General features: G+C 41.9%; 1 protein-coding gene across 4 annotated transcripts in view; it reads right to left on the bottom strand.

Moving 5' to 3' along the window:
• The window catches only part of ZCCHC17 (zinc finger CCHC-type containing 17), a 57,342-nt gene that overhangs the window by 26,495 nt on the left and 10,322 nt on the right, over nt 1–20,525 (bottom strand). For 3 of the 4 annotated variants that reach the window (XM_036745011.1, XM_036745014.1, XM_036745012.1), the window contains exons 2-3: nt 14,659–14,782; nt 8,086–8,143 (exon numbers count right to left, since the gene is read on the bottom strand). In XM_036745011.1, the coding sequence (XP_036600906.1) occupies nt 8,086–8,143; nt 14,659–14,724 (124 nt within the window). In that variant the 5' untranslated portion in view covers nt 14,725–14,782. The remainder of the gene's footprint in view (nt 1–8,085; nt 8,144–14,658; nt 14,783–20,525) is intronic. The other variant, XM_036745013.1, reaches the window with a different exon arrangement.

The raw sequence follows: 20,525 nt of genomic DNA, 5'->3' as shown, positions 1-20,525 counted from the left end.
CTACAACAAAAGCCTCCAAGAAAAACATGAACTGGTCTCAGGCCATGGAAGAGCTCAAAAAGGATTTGGAAAAGCAAGTTAGAGAAGTAGAGGAAAAATTGGGAAGAGAAATGAGAAGGCTGCGAGGAAACCATGAAAAACAAGTCAATGACTTGCTAAAGAAGACCCAAAAAAATACTGAAAAATACACTGAAGAAAACAACACCTTAAAAAATAGACTAACTCAAATGGCAAAATAGCTCCAAAAAGCCAATGAGGAGAAGAATGCCTTGAAAGGCAGAATTAGCCAAATGGAAAAGGAGGTCCAAAAGACCACTGAAGAAAATACTATCTTAAAAATTACATTGGAGCAAGTGAAAGCTAGTGACTTTATGAGAAATCAAGATATTATAAAACAGAACCAAAGGAATGAAAAAATGGAAGACAATGTGAAATATCTCATTGGAAAAACCACTGACCTGGAAAAGAGATCCAGGAGAGATAATTTAAAAATTACTGGACTACCTGAAAGCCATGATCAAAAAAAGAGTCTAGATATCATCTTTCAAGAAATTATCAAGAACTGCCCTGATATTCTAGAGCCACAGGGCAAAACAGAAATTGAAAAAATCCATCGATCACCTCCTCAAATAGATCCCAAAAAGACATCTCCTAGGAATATTGTTGCCAAATTCCAGAGCTCCCAGATCAAGGAAAAAATACTGCAAGCAGCCAGAAAGAAACAATTTGAGTATTGTGGAAACACAATCAGAATAACCCAAGATCTGGCAGCTTCTACATTAAGAGATCGAAGGGCTTGGAATACAATATTCCGGAGGGCAAAGGAGCTAGGATTAAAACCAAGAATCACCTACCCAGCAAAACTGAGTATCATGCTCCAAGGCAAAATGTGGACTTTCAAGCTTTCTCAGTAAAAAGACCAGAGCTGAATAGAAAATTTGACTTTCAAAGACAAGAATCAAGAGAAGCATGAAAAGGTAATCAAGAAAAAGAACAAGAAAAAGAAATTGCAAGGGACTTACTAAAGTTGAACTGTTTTGTTTACATTCCTACATAGAAAGATGATGTGTATGATTCATGAGACCTCAGTATTAGGGTAGCTGAAGGGAATATGCATATATATATATATGTGTTTATGTGTATATATATATATGTATATATATGTGTGTGTGTGTATATATACATATATATATATATACATATATATATATATATATAGAGAGAGAGAGAGAGAGAGAGAGAGAGAGAGCAAGCAGGCACAGGGTGAGTTGAAGATGAAGGGATGATATCTAAAAGAAATAAAATCAAATTAAGGGATGAGAGAGGAATATATTGAGAGAGGGAGATAGGGAGAGATAGAATGGGGTAAATTATCTCGCATAAAAGTGCCAAGAAAAAGCAGTTCTGTAGGAAGAGAAGAGAAGGCAGGTGAGGGGGGAATGAGTGAATCTTGCACTCATCAGATTTGACCTGAAGAGGGAATACCATACATACTCAATTGGGTATCTTACCCCACAGGAAAGAAGAAGGAAGAAGATAAAAAAATCAGGGGGATGATAGAAGGGAGGGCAGATGGGGGTGGAGGTAATCAAAAACAAACACTTTGGAAAGGGGACAGGGTCAAGGGAAAAAATTCAATAAAGGGGGATTAAGGTTAGGAAGGAGCAAAACATAGTTAGTCTTTCACAACATGAGTATTGTGGAAGGGTTATACATAATGATACACATGTGACCTATGTTGAATTGCTTTACTTCTTAGGGAGGGTGGGTGGGAAGAGAAGAGGGGAGAGAATTTGGAACTCAAAGTTTTAAAAACAGATGTTCAAAAACAAAAAAAAAAGTTTTTGCATGCAACTAGAAAATAAGATACACAGGCAATGGGGCGTAGAAAGTTATCTTGCCCTACAAGAAAGGAAGGGAAAAGGTGATGGGAGGGGAGTGGGGTGACAGAAGGGAGGGCTGACTGGGGAACAGGGCAAAAAGAATATACGCCATCTTGGAGTGGGTGGGAGGGTAGAAATGGGGAGAAAATTTGTAATTCAAACTCTTGTGAAAGTCAATGCTAAAAACTAAATATATTAAATAAAAAAAATTTTTTTAAAAAAGAAATTAAGTCGAGGGAGGCTTCTTCTTACATCTTTTTGATTGCATTTGCTCATTGTAATTTCACATGATTCAGTTCTGATGATTTTGCTTAAGTTCTTTTTTATTTATTTTTGTTATAGTTTAGGTTCTGAACTGTCTGCTGCCCTTCCCCCCCATCCCAGAGGCCACCATTTTACCCACACACGCACGCGCACACACACACGTAAAACATCCTATGTGCACTTCTGTTTATCAGTACTATCCCTGAAAGTGGCTAGTATCTTCCTTCCTATGTCCTTTGTAGTTGATTTCAGTATCTGAATAGCTTAGTTGCTCAGTTTCCTTTTTCTTTTTTGGTTACATTTTAAGTTCCCACCTGTCATGTTAGTTTTCCATTCACATTGCCGCTGTCATTTTGTACATTGCGTCCTTGGTTCTGCTTACTTCACTTTGTATCAGTTCACCTACATCCTTCCAGTACTCATCACCTTCTTCGCTTCTTACAGCACAGTAATATTCCACTTCAGTCCCGCCCTACCATCTTTCTACCTAGTCCCCAGTGGCTGCACATCTACTTTGTTTCCAGCAGAGAAGAATTCTGAAGAGGCTCCTCTGTTTAAGCTTCTGACACTCTATCTTGTTTACACGTCTGAGGAGCAGGCTTAGCCCACTCATGGGTGTAATAAACCCATACCGGTACAAGATGTCCTAGCCAAGTGCCTGTTAAAATGCATTCAGACAACTTCTTGCAGTTTTTCAATCCAGATATAAAAGAATCTGCTGCACTGATAGAAAGGATCTCCTGACTGTGCAAAACTCAGTTAAGGCTAATTTCCTCCACAACTTCATCAGCAATGGAACAGAAGAGGATGAATCTAAACTGATAAACCATGGCTCCAGTTAGAAAGCTGTCCAAATGAGACCCCACCCTGATTGACCATTCCTCATTTTTTCAGTTGTGTCCAACTCTTCATGACTCCATTTGGGATTTTCTTGGCAAAGATCTTGGAATGGTTTGCCATTTCCTTCTCCAGCTCATTTTACAGATGAGGAAACTGAGGTGAACAGAGTGAAGCGACTTGCCCAGGATCATACAGCTAATAAGTGTCTGAGGCCAGATCTGAACTCAGCAAGATGAGTCTTCCTGACACCAGGCCCAGCACTCTGTGCACTATGGTGCCACCTAGCAGTCCACTCTTATCTTTAGGGCTCAATTTCCTCTTTTGACCTTCCAGAGAAGGTGCCACTGAGTACATACTAAATGCAGTACTGCTGGAGCTCTCCCGCTGGAGAAAGATGGCTACTTTTACCCCAGTGGTTCTACCCCAACGTCCCTAAAGTCTAGAGCTCTACCTCTTTGAGGTCTGGTACCCCCAGAGTGACAGGGAGGGGTCATATACCCAATAACATAGTCTATGGGATGGAAACAGTGCTGAAAAGGATGACTTGGTTTGGGCTTTGCCAAAGAGTGATTTCTTAGTCCAGCCCTGTGAATATGGCACTTTCTCCGTCTATAAAGGGGGAGAATCATAAGGGACAAATTGAGGAAGTCACTATTCAGAGTGACAAAATAAATTGGAGGCTGACCCAAGGATTAGGACTCACTGAGTTTCTAGTTAATTGCTCATCTCCTGGAGTCCAGCTGTCCTGTCCTGCAGAGATTCACCCCTAGGCAGCCAGATTTGGAAAAATGACAAAGGCACCTTGCTGCAAATCTGGGCTATAAATGAACTCCCTAGAAGTTGGCTCTTCTCCACCATGGTCCCTCCCTGCCCCAACCGAACCAAAATGTATCAGGACCAGCTCCCCCTAAGATTCTCCTACATATCAGTGCAAGGCAGAGAGGATGGGGCAGCAGTGGCAGGGTAATTAACAGAGTGGTTTGTCTTCAAATTTTAGAAGCCTTTGGCCTAGCCAGTTTTACCTCATTCACTTTTACTGAAAAAAAAAAAAACTGAGAAACTTCATTCTTGCTCACTGGCTGCCTGTCCCAGGGAAGCTGCTGGGAACTGGGCTAGGAGAAGAGCTGACGTGTTCTACTTAGAAAGCCTTGGGTTCAGGGCTGACAAAGCTTGAAGGGGAAAGAGTCCCGTGGAATCATCACGGCCATATTCATTTTACCCCAGAACTCATACTGCAGAATCTGTGTCTCCTGACCAAGTAGCCTCATGGCAAAGCACCAAGTATAATGGCTAGAGAGCCTGAGTTTTAACTCCAGTTCAGGCCCGAATTACATTTGCAGAGTACTCTGCTGTTTCCAAAGTGCTTTCCTGCCCATCATCTCACTGATTCACACAGTCCTGAGAAGTAAGCAGGAAGAGACAATGTGGCCTTGTGTTAGAGGGCACCATGGAGGGGAGGGGGGAGTCCTTGAGTTCTCATCATGGCTTCGCCACCAGCTAGTGGGGTGAATGACCCGTCCTGCTTCAGCCCTCTTAGGTTGGTTTTCTTTCAGGCTCATAATAATAGTTCACATTTCGAAAGTGATTTACTCACAAACAATCCAGCAACAAAAGCAGTACAAATATTATCATTCCCATTTCACAGGAAATCAAGCAATCAGTCAACAAGAATTGACTTCCTCAATTTGTCCCTTATGAAGGTACCTGGTACTGTGCTGAATGCAGAGAAGTTAAGAGGGGCACGATGGTTGACTACGACAAGGCAGGTCAGCCCCACTCACTAGGCACAACGACACCAGTGAAGATAAAGGAAGAGCACCGGACCAAGTGGTAATGGGCACGCTAAGGATCCTGAAAAGAGTGAAGGGAAGCCCAAGGAGACAGCCTGCTGGCACTGGGCAAGGGGAACATCCAAGAAGATTTGCTGGAGACCTAGGCAGGGATCATGGACAAGGGAAGAGCTGCTGCTGGGCTGCTCTGGCCCAGAACCTGGGCTGGGGAGCTTTCCAGTCCACAGAGGGAGCTGAGCTCAATAACTGCACTGTTGTTCTTCCTTCATTTCGAAGAAGACCAGTGGCATCACAGGGTGATGTCCTGACTTGCTCAGGAACTGGATTTAAGTGAGGCAGAGCTGCGCAAAGTCATCAGCCTCATTCTCTCTTCCAGAGTCACTGAAGTCCAGCGACAGGACAAAAGTCAGGTGACTGGTGATGACCCTGGATGCAGCAGATGACCTTGGTGTCCTTGATGTCTGACCAAGCTCTAAACACACCATAGTGCCTATTTCAGCTGGCTTTATGGCCATTGGAACAAATTGTTTTTATCTGCCTATTCTGTCAGGGGAAGTCTTCACATGCTTGGGGCAGACACCCCCCTAGCTCACGAATGGGTTTTAGACCTATGGGTTACCCTCGAGCTGATTTAGATCATCTGCAGAGATGGTTTTCCTGGGGTATGGCCACTGTGCACACTTATAGCTTTTTGGAGCCACAGGTGAGAGTCGAGTGCCAGGTGGACACCAAAGGTGAATGGACAGCCCTGAAAAGGACTCAGCAAACCCTGACAGCATAGGTGCTAGTCCTCCATGAACACCTCATACACCTTTGTATACTAGCTGTCTACTAGGACAGGGAGGAAGGACCAGGGGCAAGATTGTAGTTCTGTAACTCTGACCCATGTAGCCTTCAGTGCATTGACAGGGACTGTCTCTTCAAGCTGTGACCAGGGACAAGTCTAGAGCTGGGTCACCTAGACCCCTCACTGGCATTGGGAGGCTGCAAATTTCAGCCTGGAAGGCAGTAATCAGACTAAACCCTAGAACAGCTTTCTTAGAAGGCTGAAAGATTGGTGAGCTGCCCCTGAGATCCTTGAAGATCCCTGAGATCTGGTGTCCTGTTGCTGTTTCATCTGGGTATTGAGTGAAGAACAAAGCACTCAATACCCAGATGAAACAGCAACAGGACACCAGATAGGATAGCTCAGACCCAAATATGGCTCCACCATTCCCTCCAGAAGAGCACAGAACCCAGACCTTATACAAAGTTTCAATTTAGGAAGGAAAGCTGGAAAAAATGCTAAACAAAAGAAGACACTGATGATAGAGAAATATTATGGATCCAGGGATGCCCAAGATACAAACTCGGAAGAAAAGAATAATTCTACAACATCTATAAGAAAAGTCTCAAACAAAAACACAACTTGGCTACAAGGAATTTACTGGAAGAAATGAAGCAAGAGTTTAAAATGATCATAGTTAAAGAGTGCAGAATGGAAGAAAATACACAACTAAATTATAACAGCGCATGTGAATGGGATGTACATGCATAAAACAGAAGAGGATAGCAAAACAAAGAAAGTAAAATCTGAAAATATGGTGTTAACAAGGAACACACTTAAAACACAAAGATTCACAAAGAGTTAAAAATAAGGGACTTGAACAAAATCTATTAAGCCTCAGGTGTCCTCAAAAAAGCAGGGTACAATCATAATTTCGGACAAAGCCACAGTAAAACAGACGATTAACAAAGATAAATAGGGAAATTATATTATGTTTAAAGGCATCACAGATGAATTAATATAAATACTATATACATATATATGTATGTATGTATGTGTGTACACACACACAAACACACACACACACACACACACACACACACACACACACACACACCCCAAATGGCAAAGCATTTAACTACTTAAAGGAAAAGCCAATTGGGTTTCAGGGAGAAATGGACAATAAAACTATAATAGTTGGGGAGCTCAACCTTTTTCAAACTTATACAAATCTAACAAAAAGATAAATACTAGAAGAACTGAAGATTTGAATTGAATTTTAGGAAATTAGATATGACAGGAAATTAGACATGAAGAGAATAAAGTATGCATATTTCTCAGCAGTGTGAGGTACCTTTACAAAAACTGACCATCTATAGGACATAACAACCTCACAAACAAACGCAGAAACGCAGAAATATTAGACAGATCCTTTAATAATTGCAACACAATATAAGTTATAAACAATAACAAGCCTCTGAGGAAAGCATTAAAAGTTAGTTGAGGGACTAAATAACCTAATCCTAAAGAACTGGTGGGTAAGAGAACAAATTTTAGAAACAATAGTTAATTTCATCAAAAAAAGTGACAACAATGAGCCAAAATACCAAAATTTTGTGATGCAGCTAAAGCAGTCCTAGAGAGAAAATGTCTATCTCTAAACACTTTCATCAACAAAAGAGAGAAAGAACAGCTTAATGAATTATGTATGAAATAAAAAACAAACGGAAAAGTTAAATGATTCACTCACAGTTCAAGAACTAGTAAGTGGCAACATTAAGACTCGAACCCAAGAACTTGGACTCTGGCTCTCTTCTCACTATAACCACAATGCCCTATGCCTCTGCTGCTTCATTTTTTAAACAAAGATAATACCTGCTCTATCTCACAGGGTTGCTGTGAGAAACAAATGGGTCAGGGATGTGCAATGCCTAACAAAAGCAGGGTGTTAACTGTTTCTCTCAGTGACTTTGCCCAGGCCGTCCCCGTCTGGGATGCCTTCCTTTGTCCTTGAAGTCTCTTGGCATCCCAGTTTCCTCCAAAGTTCAGCTCACTCTCCCTCCTACATGAGGCCGTTCCCGATCACCTCCTCCCCACCTCCTCGACCAATGACTTTGTGTTTATTTTGAATATACTCACTTGTACACTCTGTTCTCCCAACACAGTGTAAGCTCTATGAGAGTAAGAACAGCCCAACTTTTGTGTTTGTAGGGCCAGTGCTTAGCACATAGTAGGCATGTAATAAGTGCCGGTTGATTATGATTTATTTCTACATGTGGGATAACAATCTCCAATCCACATTCCAAAGGCAAGATGACTCAATATTCCAGTTGCTACTCAAACAGGCAGCCCGTCCTCCTGAGATGGCCACAATAATTCAATTTTATTCAAGACTTGTCACTTTTTGAATGTTCTAAGATATCCAACCATGAAAACGGGGGGCCTCTGTGATGCCTGTCAACTGTCAGAAAATTCATAACCCACAGCTAGGATAGAATGGGATAACAGGTGGTGGGGTGAATTTCTCATTTCAGAAACATACCTTGCTTTTTGCAGCCTGGAATTTTGATAAAGGCTCCATATTCTGTCACTGTAACAACCTGAAAAGAAAAAGAAACATGTCTAAAACTAAACTCATTATCTTTCCCAATTCTTTCCCATTTCTGAACTTCCCTATTATTGTTATCCAGGGCATCACTCTTGACAGGCACCCAAGCTTGCAATCCGGGTGCCATCCTTAAACTCCTCACTCACTCCCAACTCCCATACACAAGTTATTGCCAAGTCCTCTCTCCTGTGACACCGTCACCCCTCTAATGCAGGTCCTCATCACTCAAGCCTGGACGATTGCAGTAACCAGCAGGGGGTTCTGCCTGCCTCAAATCTCTCCTCATTCCAGGCTACCCTCCATTCAGCTGTCAAATTAATCTTCCTGAAGTATAAACCACGTTACCCCTTTATTCAATCATCTCCAGTGGCTCCCCATCCCTCTAATATAAAACTCTCTGACTGGCATTCAAAGCCCTTCACCACCTGGTCCTTTCCAGGTTTATTATACCTTCCTCCCCTCCATGTGTTCTGTGATTCAGTTACAGTGGCCTCCTTGCTATTCCTCCAATGAGACACTTCCCACTCCATGCATTTTCACTGGCTATTTCCCATGTCTGGAATGTTTTCCCTCCTCATCTCTGCTTCCTGGCTTCCCTCAAATCCCAAATAAAATTCCATTTTCTATGAGGAGCCTCCTCCAATGAGGCAATGGATGCTGAGTGCTCTGTAACTATAAGGCATTTCATAGTGATATATATATACATACACACACACACACACACACATATATATATACACACACACATACACACACACACACACACATATATCATAGTGCCTATATAGTGCTCAATAGAATACTTGCAATGATGCTTCAGGTCACTACACTGTGTCTACGCCTCAGGCAAAGGTCTTTGTGAATTCTCCTGGCCAAAAACACCATCATCCTGCAGCCAAACTGGTGATGAGTTTCTCATGGTTTAGCTAGACTGGCCCTTAGGCCAAAGAGATCAAGCCTATGCCTGGGCCCATACTCAAAGCCTTTCCAGCTTAGTAGCCATACCAGAGATTGTGCACTACAAGCTCGGTCTTCAAGATCCCAGGGCCATTTCTGCACCACGAGGAGACATAGGAACTGTTATTAAATCACAGTAAAATATGTTATTAAAAAACCCCTCCAGTTGTATGGAATAACCTCAGTTCTTCTCAAAAATAACACAGAGTCTGAAAGCTGATAGTGTTTGGGAATCGAGAAACATTCAACTAAAAAACAAAAACAAAAAAAAAAAACCCACAAGACAAATGCACAAATGAGTGAATGAATAAATATTATTTTATACTTTCCAAAGTATTTTCCCACTAATATTTTTATTTGCTCACAAATGCCCCATGAGTTAGGTAGCCTAAGATCTAATTTTATAGCTCAATTAGCAGTCATTTATGAAATGCATATTATGTGTCAGGCACTGTGGGTACAAAGACAAAAATGAAACAGCATCTCGTCTCAAGAAGCTTATATTCTGTGGCAGAGATAGCATTTACGGATATACAAAATATTTACTAAATGAATGAAAGGGTATTTTTGGTGGGAAGTGGGAGAAGATACTAATAAGGGGATCAGCCACAGCTTCATGTAGAAGTTTGAAGGGAACAAGAGTCAGTCTTTGAGGCAGAGAGGAAGGAGAGAACATTCTAGGAATGTGGGTCAGCCAAGGTAGGACGTGGGAAATGGATCATCCTGCAAGTAACAGACAAGCGGCCAGAAGAAGACACTGTTGCACAGAGATGTCACATGGTTCCACGGTCACAGAAGCAACCAGCCTGACCCTGGGCCCTGACTGCTCGCCTGGGACTTCTTAATTCTAACATGGTTAAAATGATGCATTGTTAAGTGTAATGGATTTAGAGTCAGGAAGACCTGAGTTCAAATCTGGCCTCAGACACTTGACACATGTACTAGATGTGTGACCTTGGGCAAGTCACTTAACCCCAATTGCTCTGCCCCCTCCCCCAAAAGGGTAGGACAAGATAGCCTAAAAGATTCCTTCCACCTCTCAATCCATGATCCCGCAGTGAAAATGTTCATTTTTCTCATTCCCTAGTGGATCTCTACTGATTGAGAATACTTGGGCAATGTTAGAACTTGGGATTCCAAGATCCCAAGCCTAGGTTTTACACAGGAGCCCTAAGTATGCTTCCAAAGACAATCCCATCATACAGAGTGGTTAGGCAGCTATTACATCAAGCTTAGGGGCTTTCACTGGTGTGGATACTCCCTCCAGGGAATCTAGCTGGAACTGCAGCTTTCTAGAATGTTCTCTGGATAACAAACAAGAGGGCCCTGTCCTCTCAGCTTTTTACAGCCTGGTAGGAACGGCCAAAACTTGGGCTCTGCTGCTGTGGCTTTCAAGAACCCAAGAGTCACCTCCATGCCACCATAAAGCAACAGAGGACATCAGTGGAGGTGCCACTATTACAGTACTTTTTTTTTTTTTGACAAAGTATCTTGTGAAAGACAAAGCCAACACTTGCCATTTAATTACAAGAAGGCCAAACATTGGACCTCCCTTTTCTTTTTCTTTATCTTAAAAAAAGAGGAAATTTAAATATACCAAGTAAAACAGGAAAAAGGATTCTATGTGAAACACAAATCTTTATGTATAGCTCACTTTAAAAAAAGTATATAATAATTCACCATTTTACTTTCATATCTGTTGGCCATTTATCTCATGGAGCTGTTATCCTCATGTATTTGAATCCGTTCTCTATATCTTAGATATCAGACCTTTGTCAGAAACTTGCTGCAGAGTCTTTTTTCTCAGTTGGCTGTTTCCCTTTTAACTTTAATTGCCTCAACTTTGTTTGTGCTAAAACTTTCCAATCATACCTAATCAAGACTGTCTATTTTATCTTCTATGATCCTCTCTGTCCCTCATTTTGCCACAAACTCTTTCTCTAGTCACAGCTGAGAAAGGCGTTTTTGTCCTTGATTCTCTAATTTATGATGTGATCTTTTATATAGCTAGGTCATGCAGCCATTTGGAGTGCCGTGTGGTCTATGGTGTGAAATCTTAGTCTACACCTAAATTCCACAGGCTACTTTCCAGTTTTTCTAGCAATTTTATTGTGTTCGTTAGCTTCTTTATATGATGTACGTAATCTGTCCTCCAGAAACATCTGGGTTTAGTGGCCTGATATTCACCAGGACGACTGGAGATGGCCCAGGATGCACTGGGAAACCCTGGTCCTTTAAGGCGAAGGCCTTTTCATGTACTCACTTAGAGTGAAGTAACGCTTATACAGTGAATAGGTCTCTTTAAGACATGAGTCAAAAGATGGCCCCTTTAATTAGAAAAAAAGAAAAAGAAAAAGCAAAAAAATCAAGCTGGGAGGGAAGACCCTCAGAGTTGCTGTTCCAAAATAGAAACAGTTACCACTGACATTCACTCAAAGCCAGGAGGGCCCAAAATACAGCCATTAAATGGAGCTTAGGCAGGGATCTACTGTGGTCCAATCTATGGGCTTCACAGTCAACTGATTGGAAGGAAGGAAAGAAGGAAGGAAGGAAGGAAAGAAGGAAGGAAGGGGAAAGTGAGGCTGGTGACCTTGCACAGCCCTCCCTCACTCAAATCAAAATCAACTGCAAATCATGTCATCATTTCCCTGATGTCATGGTCCTCTTCGAGAACAAAGGATAAACACAATGACAACAACCTGTCCTACTTTTCAACTTTTCTATTTTTTAACCACTACCAAATAGTTTTCACAATTATTGCTTTGAAGTACAATTTCAGATCTGGTATTGATAGGCCCCCTTCCTTTCTACTTTTTTTCATTACTTTCCTTGAGAATCTGGACCTTTTGTTCCTCCAGATGAATTTTGTTATTAGTTTTTCTAGCTCTCTAAAGCAATCCCTTAGTAGTTTGGTATGGTGCTGAATTAGTAAATTAACTTAGGTAGTATTGTTTTAATTATAGGGACAAGACTCAATTACTATAACTCCACTTTATTGCTCTAAAGAGTGTTCTGTAGTTGCATTCAGCCCCCTAGGACCAAATGCAGGTACTAGAAGTAACACATGCCCCAGGAATCTGCAAAGAGAGCTAGGAAACACAACATTCTTTTCAACAACTTTTGAAAGGTTACAATTATTAGAAGCTTCTGCTAAAATACTATTCCAAAGCCTCATCATGACACAGAGGCAACCTTGAAGTCTGTAAGGTGATGCTAGAAGAGTGCAATCTCGGGTCAGTTAGATCAAGGTAGCAAGGCTTCAAGCACAGGCCCAGCCATCTACTCTATTGTCTATTGTCCAATGACCAGTCTAACTAAATCTAGAGAGGCCAAGCCAGGAAGACTGACACCAACAGGTTGACGAGCAATAAAGCAGTATTTTTGGCCAAGACAAAGCTCACAGAACACAGATGATGACCTGTCTTTTGGCTTTAGCTTTAACATTCTATATACATCCCCAAGAGACCAAACCACTTCCTGGTTCTAAAGCTGTTTGGTCTTTGGGCAGCGGACTGAGCCTGCCAACAGCACAGCTGCTGGGAATCAAGGATTAGCCACACAAAGTTCTTTCAGGACAAGCCTAAAAATGAGTATTTTATTGTTGCCTCTTCTTCCGCTCCTCCTCCTGTTTCCTTCACTCCAATTAAAACAGATTCCCCCATAAGCCTTTTCTGTCATTGCCTACATCTCCAGCACCATTCACCCAATTACAGCATATGCTTCCAGTGATAAAAGAGATTTCAGAAGCCACCTAGCCCAGTCCCTTCCTAAATATGAATGCCACTTTCAACACGTGTAATGACCATCTAAGCCACCTTTGAAGGCGTTCTGTGACAAGGAACGCTTTACCTCTCCCAGGCAGCCTGTTCCAATTCTGAACAGCTCTCAGCATTGGAAGTTTTTCTTTACTTATACCTGAGTTGACCCCTCTGCCATTTTCTTCCTCGGCTCTAAGTTCTGGCTTCTGGGGCCAACACATCACATCTTTGCTATAGAGTCCTTTAGATATTTGGAAATAGGTATCTTGTCTCCCAAGTTCCCTCTAGGCTAAAGATTCCCTCTTCCTTCAACTGATACTCAGAACGGTTTTGAGACCATTCAACATCCTAGAGGGTCCCCCTTAGATGCCCTCCACCCTGATCCCCAGAAATGACTGCAGGATTCCAGATGAGACCTCCCTGGGTCCAGAGGCCTGGGATCCCTCATTCCAGACCATGTTTCCATTAATACAGCCTCAGGCTGCACCTGTATTTTTGGCTGCTGGCCAGGTCACTCTAGGTACCTTCATTGACTGTGATGTCCATTTCAACACCTAAGACTGTGTCACATGACACCTACCTTACCCTTGTGCAGATGATTTTTTTTAAACCCAGGTATAGAACTTCACATTTATTCTATGAATTCTCATCTTACCAGAGTGGCACAGAGGTGGAGTGCTGGAAAGAGTTTGTAATTAGGAGAAACCTCAGGACAAATCCTGCCTCTGGGGCTTATTTCAATGTGAACATGGAAAATCATTTAACTCAAGTCACAGTTCCCTCACTATACTGAACTCCTGACCTGTATGGTTATTTTAACTGTTCACTTGTTTGTAGCTTATCTCTCCTATATAACATACCCCAGGGCCCCGGGGCAGGGAGTTGGGGTTCCCCACAGCATTCTCCACAGGCTGAGCACAAAATAGGCATTTTGTAAAAGAGGGCAGATTGACTGTTCCTGGCGGCCCATTCCTTCCAGGCTGCTACAGCATCCTTAGCTCAAATCTCTTGACTTCAAGTCATACCCTTCAGGAAGCCTTCCTCCTTCAGTGCAGGGAAGCAATCTGACACTTCCCAGGCCTGCCTCCTCCACACATCCATGTACAAATAGTGCAAATCAAAGCAGAGAAAGCTGCCTTACTAGCAGTGGCTTCACTGGAGGGCTGGTCCCCCAAAACTGGGATACACTGTCCCTCACAGAGGTTAGTGTCCCTGCCTCATCTGTTCACTGAGACCCCATGAGTCAAAGGTCATGACTTGGGTCTCCAATACCAGGAAAAGCCACACTGCTTGGATGTGTGAGGCTGGCAAGGCAGCCAGAGACAGAATTTACCCGTGTCCAAAGGGCTGGAATAGTTTGTTTCTTATGAACCTTTTTATATCAACTTCCTTTTTACTGTTGGCCAGGGTCCTGGTATGTGTCTCCTGTGTAATGTTTTAGTTCAAATCTCAGCAACCATCCAGGTCATAAAGGCAATTGTCTTCCTTCACCTCCGGCTTAAAGATTACGGAATCACAGATCAAGACCTGGAAAGGACTTTAGAAGCCACTGTGTCCAACTCACTCTCCTCATTTTACAAAGGAGGAAACTGAGGCACAGAGCATGGCAGGGACTTGACCACAGTCACAGAACTACTAAGTGTCTGTGGCAGGCTTTGAACTTGGCACTTCCTCCATCCAAGCCCAGTATTAGCTAGCTACACACGATGCAGAAAGGGCACCCACAAAGAGATGCAGCAGAAAATCAGCTTCTCAAGGAAAACACTTTCCAAGGACAGAAGTTTAGGCGCACCTCTCCTCTGAAGATAGTGTAGAGATCAGGCAGGTCATCCAGAGTCTCACGTCTTCCTGGATTCATCCTAAATGCTTCGTGCACTCATGAATTCCCCTTGTAAGTAATCAAGCCTCCTGCTTTACTGGAACAAAGACAGAAAACAATTAGAGATATTTAATTTAATGACGGATGAACAAGCTGATGCTAACATAACAAGCTGGTTTCGATGGAACTGCCCAATTAAGTTTAACCCACCCACCCCTGGCCCCCCCACTCAGTGATTTTGAAGTCTTGATCTTAGTGGGGGCCAGTCTAAGCTGGCAACGGGAACTTCAGTGACTTAGGACTTCCTTTTCAATTTGTAAGAGACCCAAGGGGATGTCTTCTTGTTGGGGGATTGCTGGGGATTTTAAAAATTAATTGTCAAGTAAATAAAAGGTGTGCTAATTATTTCTGGTCCAGGGAGACTAGAGGTGGTTGGAGATTTACAAGAGGGAAAAACAAAAACAAAACCAAGGGGCTTAACAGAACTAAAAAGGCCAGTACTTAACTGGACTAGTCAAAGGCAACAAAGATCATAGGCCACAGAATTGAATGGGACCTTGAAGATTATTTAGACTAGCTTCATTTTACAAATGATTTAACTGAGGCCCAGAGTTTAAGTGACTTGAACAAAGCTTTTACTTTAAGAAATCAACAGATATCGCGTACTTCCTATATACATAGCTCTATGAAGAAAAAGTGCTAATATAGACTTATGAGGCAGTACCTCCCTGCTTGGCAGACTAAGGAAAGGATAGGAAACTCAGTGTTAAAACTGTTTGGTGCTAAGAGCAATCAGAGTCTAGGGATGAGAAAGATCAGTATAGTCTGGGTGAGTGAGAGAAGGCTTCCTAAAAGGGATTGGACTCAAGCTCAGCCTTCACGGACATCGAATAGAATCAGATCATAGATTTACAGATAGAAGGGACTCTGGAGATTGTCTAACTCTCTCAGCTTATAGAAGAGGAAACTGAGGCTCAGAGAAGTTAAGTGTCTTGAGCAAAGCCACAAAGCCGGCAGTGGCAGAGCCAAGATATGAATCCAGGTCTTCTGACTCCAAATCCAGCCCTTCCAGTGGAAAAACTGGTTTTCAGGAAGGCAACCAATAAGCATTTACTGTTTGTGCCAGGCATCGTGGTGAGGATACAAAGAAAGGCAAAATCAGGGTCCTGGCGCTCAAGAAGCTTACTTTCTAATAGGAGAGACAACATGTAAATGACTGGGTAACACAAGATATACACAGAGTAAATGAAAGGTAACATCAGAGGGGAAGGCACCAGTAGCTGGGAGGGCCTCCCTCAGAAGGTGGGATGTGAACTGAATCCTGAAGAAAGTCACGGTGAGGCAGAGCATTCCAGGTACAAAGGAGCCATCGCAGAGTCATGGGGATGGAAGATGGAGTGTCATGTCTGGGGAAGAGCAAGGAAGCCAGTGTGGCTGGATCACAGAGTGTATGGAAGGGCAGTGAAATATAAGAAGCCTGCAGAGACAGAAAGGGGGCTGCTTACAGATTTTTTAAATTCCAAAGCGAAAACTCTGTAATTTACCCTAGAAGTCACAGGGAATCACTGAGTTTTCGCCAGGGAAGGGGAGTTCGCTGAGCTGGGAAGGGGTGGGGTGACACATGGCAGCTGAATGAAGGAGAGCCCTGAGGCAGGCAGACCAGGTAGAAGAGACTGCATTGTAATACCCACAGAGAGGCCTGCTGAGGCCCTGAACTACTTACAGGTTTGCAAAGTGTTTTATACACATTATCCCACTTCACCATGGGTCACCAACACTCCTGTGAGGTAGGTGCTATTATCATATCCATTTTACAGATATAGAAACTGAGGTACAGGGGTTAGGTGACTTGTCTAGAGTTATACAGCTAGTGTTGGACATGGGTCCAGGTTGGAGCCCATTTCCAACCCCAAGTCCAGTGTTCTAATCCATTCTATCCGACTACCTCACAGCCCAAAACACTGATGTACTATTGGCCTGCATTCATCAGGCAGGGAGTCCAGAACAAGGGAGGTGACTTTCCCTCTTTTGGATGCCCTGGGTAGATCCCACGTGGAGAGTCATTCCTGGGCCTCAGAGTTTAAGAACGAACCTGACAAACTAAAGCCCCTCTCCCTAGTATATTGTACCCTTACTACTCTAGGACACCAATAACCTCCTAATTACCCAATTCAATGGCTTTTTTTTTATTCTGAAAAACCCTTCAGCACCTCCCCTTTGCTTCTAGGATGAAATACAAATTCCTCAGCCGGGCATTTAAGGCCTTCCTGACTTACTTCATATTAATCTACCCTCCCTCTGCCCCATCAACTCTCTATTTTCTGGTCAAGTCCTAGACTAGATTGTTCCCTGACCCTCTCCTAGCTCCAATCTTTTTTTCATGGGTATCTATCAGGCCTAGAATTTCCTCCCTCCCCTCTTCTAGCTCCCTTAGAGGTTTAGCTCAGACGCCACCTCTAACGCCTTTGTCTCCAAGTTGTTATTGTTCTGTTCTCAAATTATCTTGGTCTGGCTTATAGTAGGTGATTACAAATACTTGTTTAAGTGACTTGTTTGAGAATTGAGATATATGGAAACTTTATGTTGCATCAAATCCCATGGAATAGAAGCTTTCTGAGGGTAGGGGCTGTTTTGTTTTCCCAGGCCTGGAACACAGCATTCACTTACCGAATGTTTGTCAAATTGAACTGAAATGGAATTTGGGGACATAGGTGGTCAGAAACAATGTAAAAAGTACTTCATCCCAGTCAGCTGCATATGTAGACAGGCAGAATCATTAGAGAAATCACTGCACAATCTGCTGTTAATTATTTATTAACTAAACAAATCTTTTCTGTGTGACTTTTTAAAGAGAACATTTTAGTCATATATATTCCTGTCATATATTCCAGTCATATGTATTTGTACATATAAACTGAAAGGCAGCTCAGGACAACAATGGGTTCTATTGATCACAGGGTTACAAACTTAAGAGTTAGGAGGAACTGTCTGGGAGTCATCTGCACAAACAAGCTCTCCACTCCCACTGCCTCCACTATCTCCCTTCTCACCTAGTTTTTTCAAGCAAGATCAGTGCCCCTCGGTGACCCCTCCTACAGAAAGTCTACATCCTGATCTAACCTGCTATAAGGGCCCTAGCCCAGAAATTACTTCACACGTAACTGCACATATTTGGTTTTAAAATTTTTTATTGATTCCTTTCATTCATTTTCTAATAGATCTCTTTTCCCACCCCTTGCAACAAAGGTAATTTTTAAAAAGCTAAGCAAAACCAAACAACACATCACTTGTGTCCAACAGCAGACACAATATTCTATATCCACTGCCCCCCTCCTCTGCAATGAAAGAAATACATTTTCTACACTCTTCTTCACATTTAAGCTTGGTCATTAAAATCACACAATGTTTAGCTTTTGACTGGTTCCCCCCGCCTTTGTTGTTTATTGTTTTCCTAGTTCTGCTCATTTCATTTGGCATCATCATTCTTGATATTCATCATTTATTACAATGTAGTAATATTCCATTACATTAATGCACTGCGATTTTGTCTAGTCTTTCCCCAACGGATGGGTACTTATTTTTTTTCTGTCTTTGCTACAATGCAAAGGACTGTTATGGGTATTGAGATATACGTGGAAACTTTCTGTCCAAGATCTAATTTGGGTATATGCATAATAGTGGGATCTCTTAAACATTTTGGCCACTTTTTTTGCATAATTTTAAATAGTTTTTCCAGCATGTTGGATCACTATACAGTTCCACCAACAATGTATTAGTACACTGTATTTCCACAGCCTCTCCAATGTTGACTATTCCCATCTTTTGTCATCTTTGTCAATTTGCTGTGTGAGAGGAAACCTAAGAGTTGTTTCAATTTGTATTTCTCTTGTTGCTAGTGATTTTAAACAATCTTTCTTTGGTTGTTAATAGCTTGTAATTCTTCTTTTGAAAGCTATATTCTTTGCCCATTTGTCCATTGGAGAATGACGCTTGGTCCTACGTATTTTTATTCATTCCTTACATATTTTGGATATAAAACCATGAGATAACTGATGCAAAGTCTCCTCAGACAAGTTTCTGTTCTGTGGAAGATGGGATGCCATGCACGTGGAAGAGCAAATAAAACACAGTGGAAAAAATTGAGAGGTTATGAGGGAGAGTAATGTGAAATCGATCTGGAAAGAGAGACTATAGCCACACGCTAAAGGATTTTAAATTCCAGGCTGAAGATTTTATATTTTATCCTTGGGTCGAGGCAGATGTAGTATAATAGAAAGGGCTAGCTGAGAATCAGGAAGCCCTGGAATTCAGATCCTGCCTCTAGAAACTGGCTCTGTGACCCGGGACAAGTCCGTGCACCAGACAAGTTGCATAGGTGGAGGGAGTGTCCCTGAAGTCACATGTCCAGTCTCTCCCCCTATCTTAGAGGTAACAAGAAGCCATTGAAGCTTTTAAAGCAGGATAATAACTTGGTTAGACTTATACCTTAGGAATATTAAATGCGTCTGTTTGTGGGAAGAATGGAGAGGAAAGATGTTGAAGGGAGACTAATTAGTAAACTATTGTAACAGTCCAGGCCAGAAATGATCCAGGGCAGAACTAAGAAGGTGGCCATGCTTTACAGGCAGAGAGAAGGGAACTTAAGTGAGAGCTGTCATGGAGGTAGAATCAACAGGATTTGTCAACTTCATAATACGGAAAGGAAAGAGAAGAGCCTCTCTGAGGCTCAGTTCCTCACCTATAAAATGAGGAAAAGAAACCTGTTGTATAGTCCTCACAGGGATGTTGTTAAGCTCAATCAAGACAATTACATGAAGCATTTTTGACACCTTAAAGCACTATATAAATGCAAAAAAAGCCAGTTTCCTTCTTAATCTAGGTGTGTTGATTTTGTTTGCACAAAACTTTTTAATTGCATGTGATCCAAATCACCTATATTATCTTGTGATCACTTCTATCCCTAGTTCAATAAAGAATTCTCCCCCTAGGACACACAATACTGCACGGACCATTGGATTTGACTGATGCCTTGATTAGTTTTGCTGAACTGCACTCCCCCCCCCGCCCCTCCCACTTTTCTTTTTTTTAAAAATTCCTTGTAAGTAAACTATTCCTTGCTCTCCCAATTACTTATAGTATCAGCTTTTACTCCTAGATCATGAACCCATTTTGACTTTATTCTGGTATAAGGTGTAAGATATTGGTCTATGCCCAGTTTCTGCCCTACCATTTTCCAATTTTCCCAGCAGTTTTTGTGAAATAGTGAATTCTTAGCCCAGAAGCTGGCCTCTTTGGGTTCATCAAAGAGTAGATTGCTATAGTTGTTGACTTCTCCATCTTGTGTACCTATCCTGTTCCACTGATCCACACCCCTGTTTCTTAGCCAGTACCAGGTAGTTTTGATGACTGCTGCTCTGTAGTTCAGTTTAATATCTGGTATGGCTAGGCCACCTTCTCTAGCATTTCTTTTCATTAATACCCTAGATATTCTAGACCTCTTGTTTTTCCAGATGAATTTTGTTATTATTTTGTCCAGCTCAGTAAAATAATTTTTTGGTATTTCAATTGGTATGGCAAATATAAGTAAGGTAAAATTGTCATTTTTATTATATTAGCTCGGCCTAACCATGAGCAACTGATATTTTTCCATTTATTTAGATCTGACTTTATTCGCGTGAAAAGTGTGTCATAGTTTTATGTTCATATAGGCCCTGGGTTTGTCTTGGCAAATAGACTCCCAAAATTTTATAGTGTCTACAGTAACTTTGGATGGAATTTCCCTTTCTATCTCTTGCTGTTGGGCTTTGTCAGTAATGTACAGGAATGCTGAGGATTTATGT

This window comes from Trichosurus vulpecula, chromosome 2 (genome assembly GCF_011100635.1).
Source record: "Trichosurus vulpecula isolate mTriVul1 chromosome 2, mTriVul1.pri, whole genome shotgun sequence".
Taxonomy (NCBI): Eukaryota; Metazoa; Chordata; class Mammalia; order Diprotodontia; family Phalangeridae; genus Trichosurus; species Trichosurus vulpecula.
Note: the sequence above shows the minus strand (reverse complement) of the source record. Positions and strands in the feature narration are given on the sequence as shown.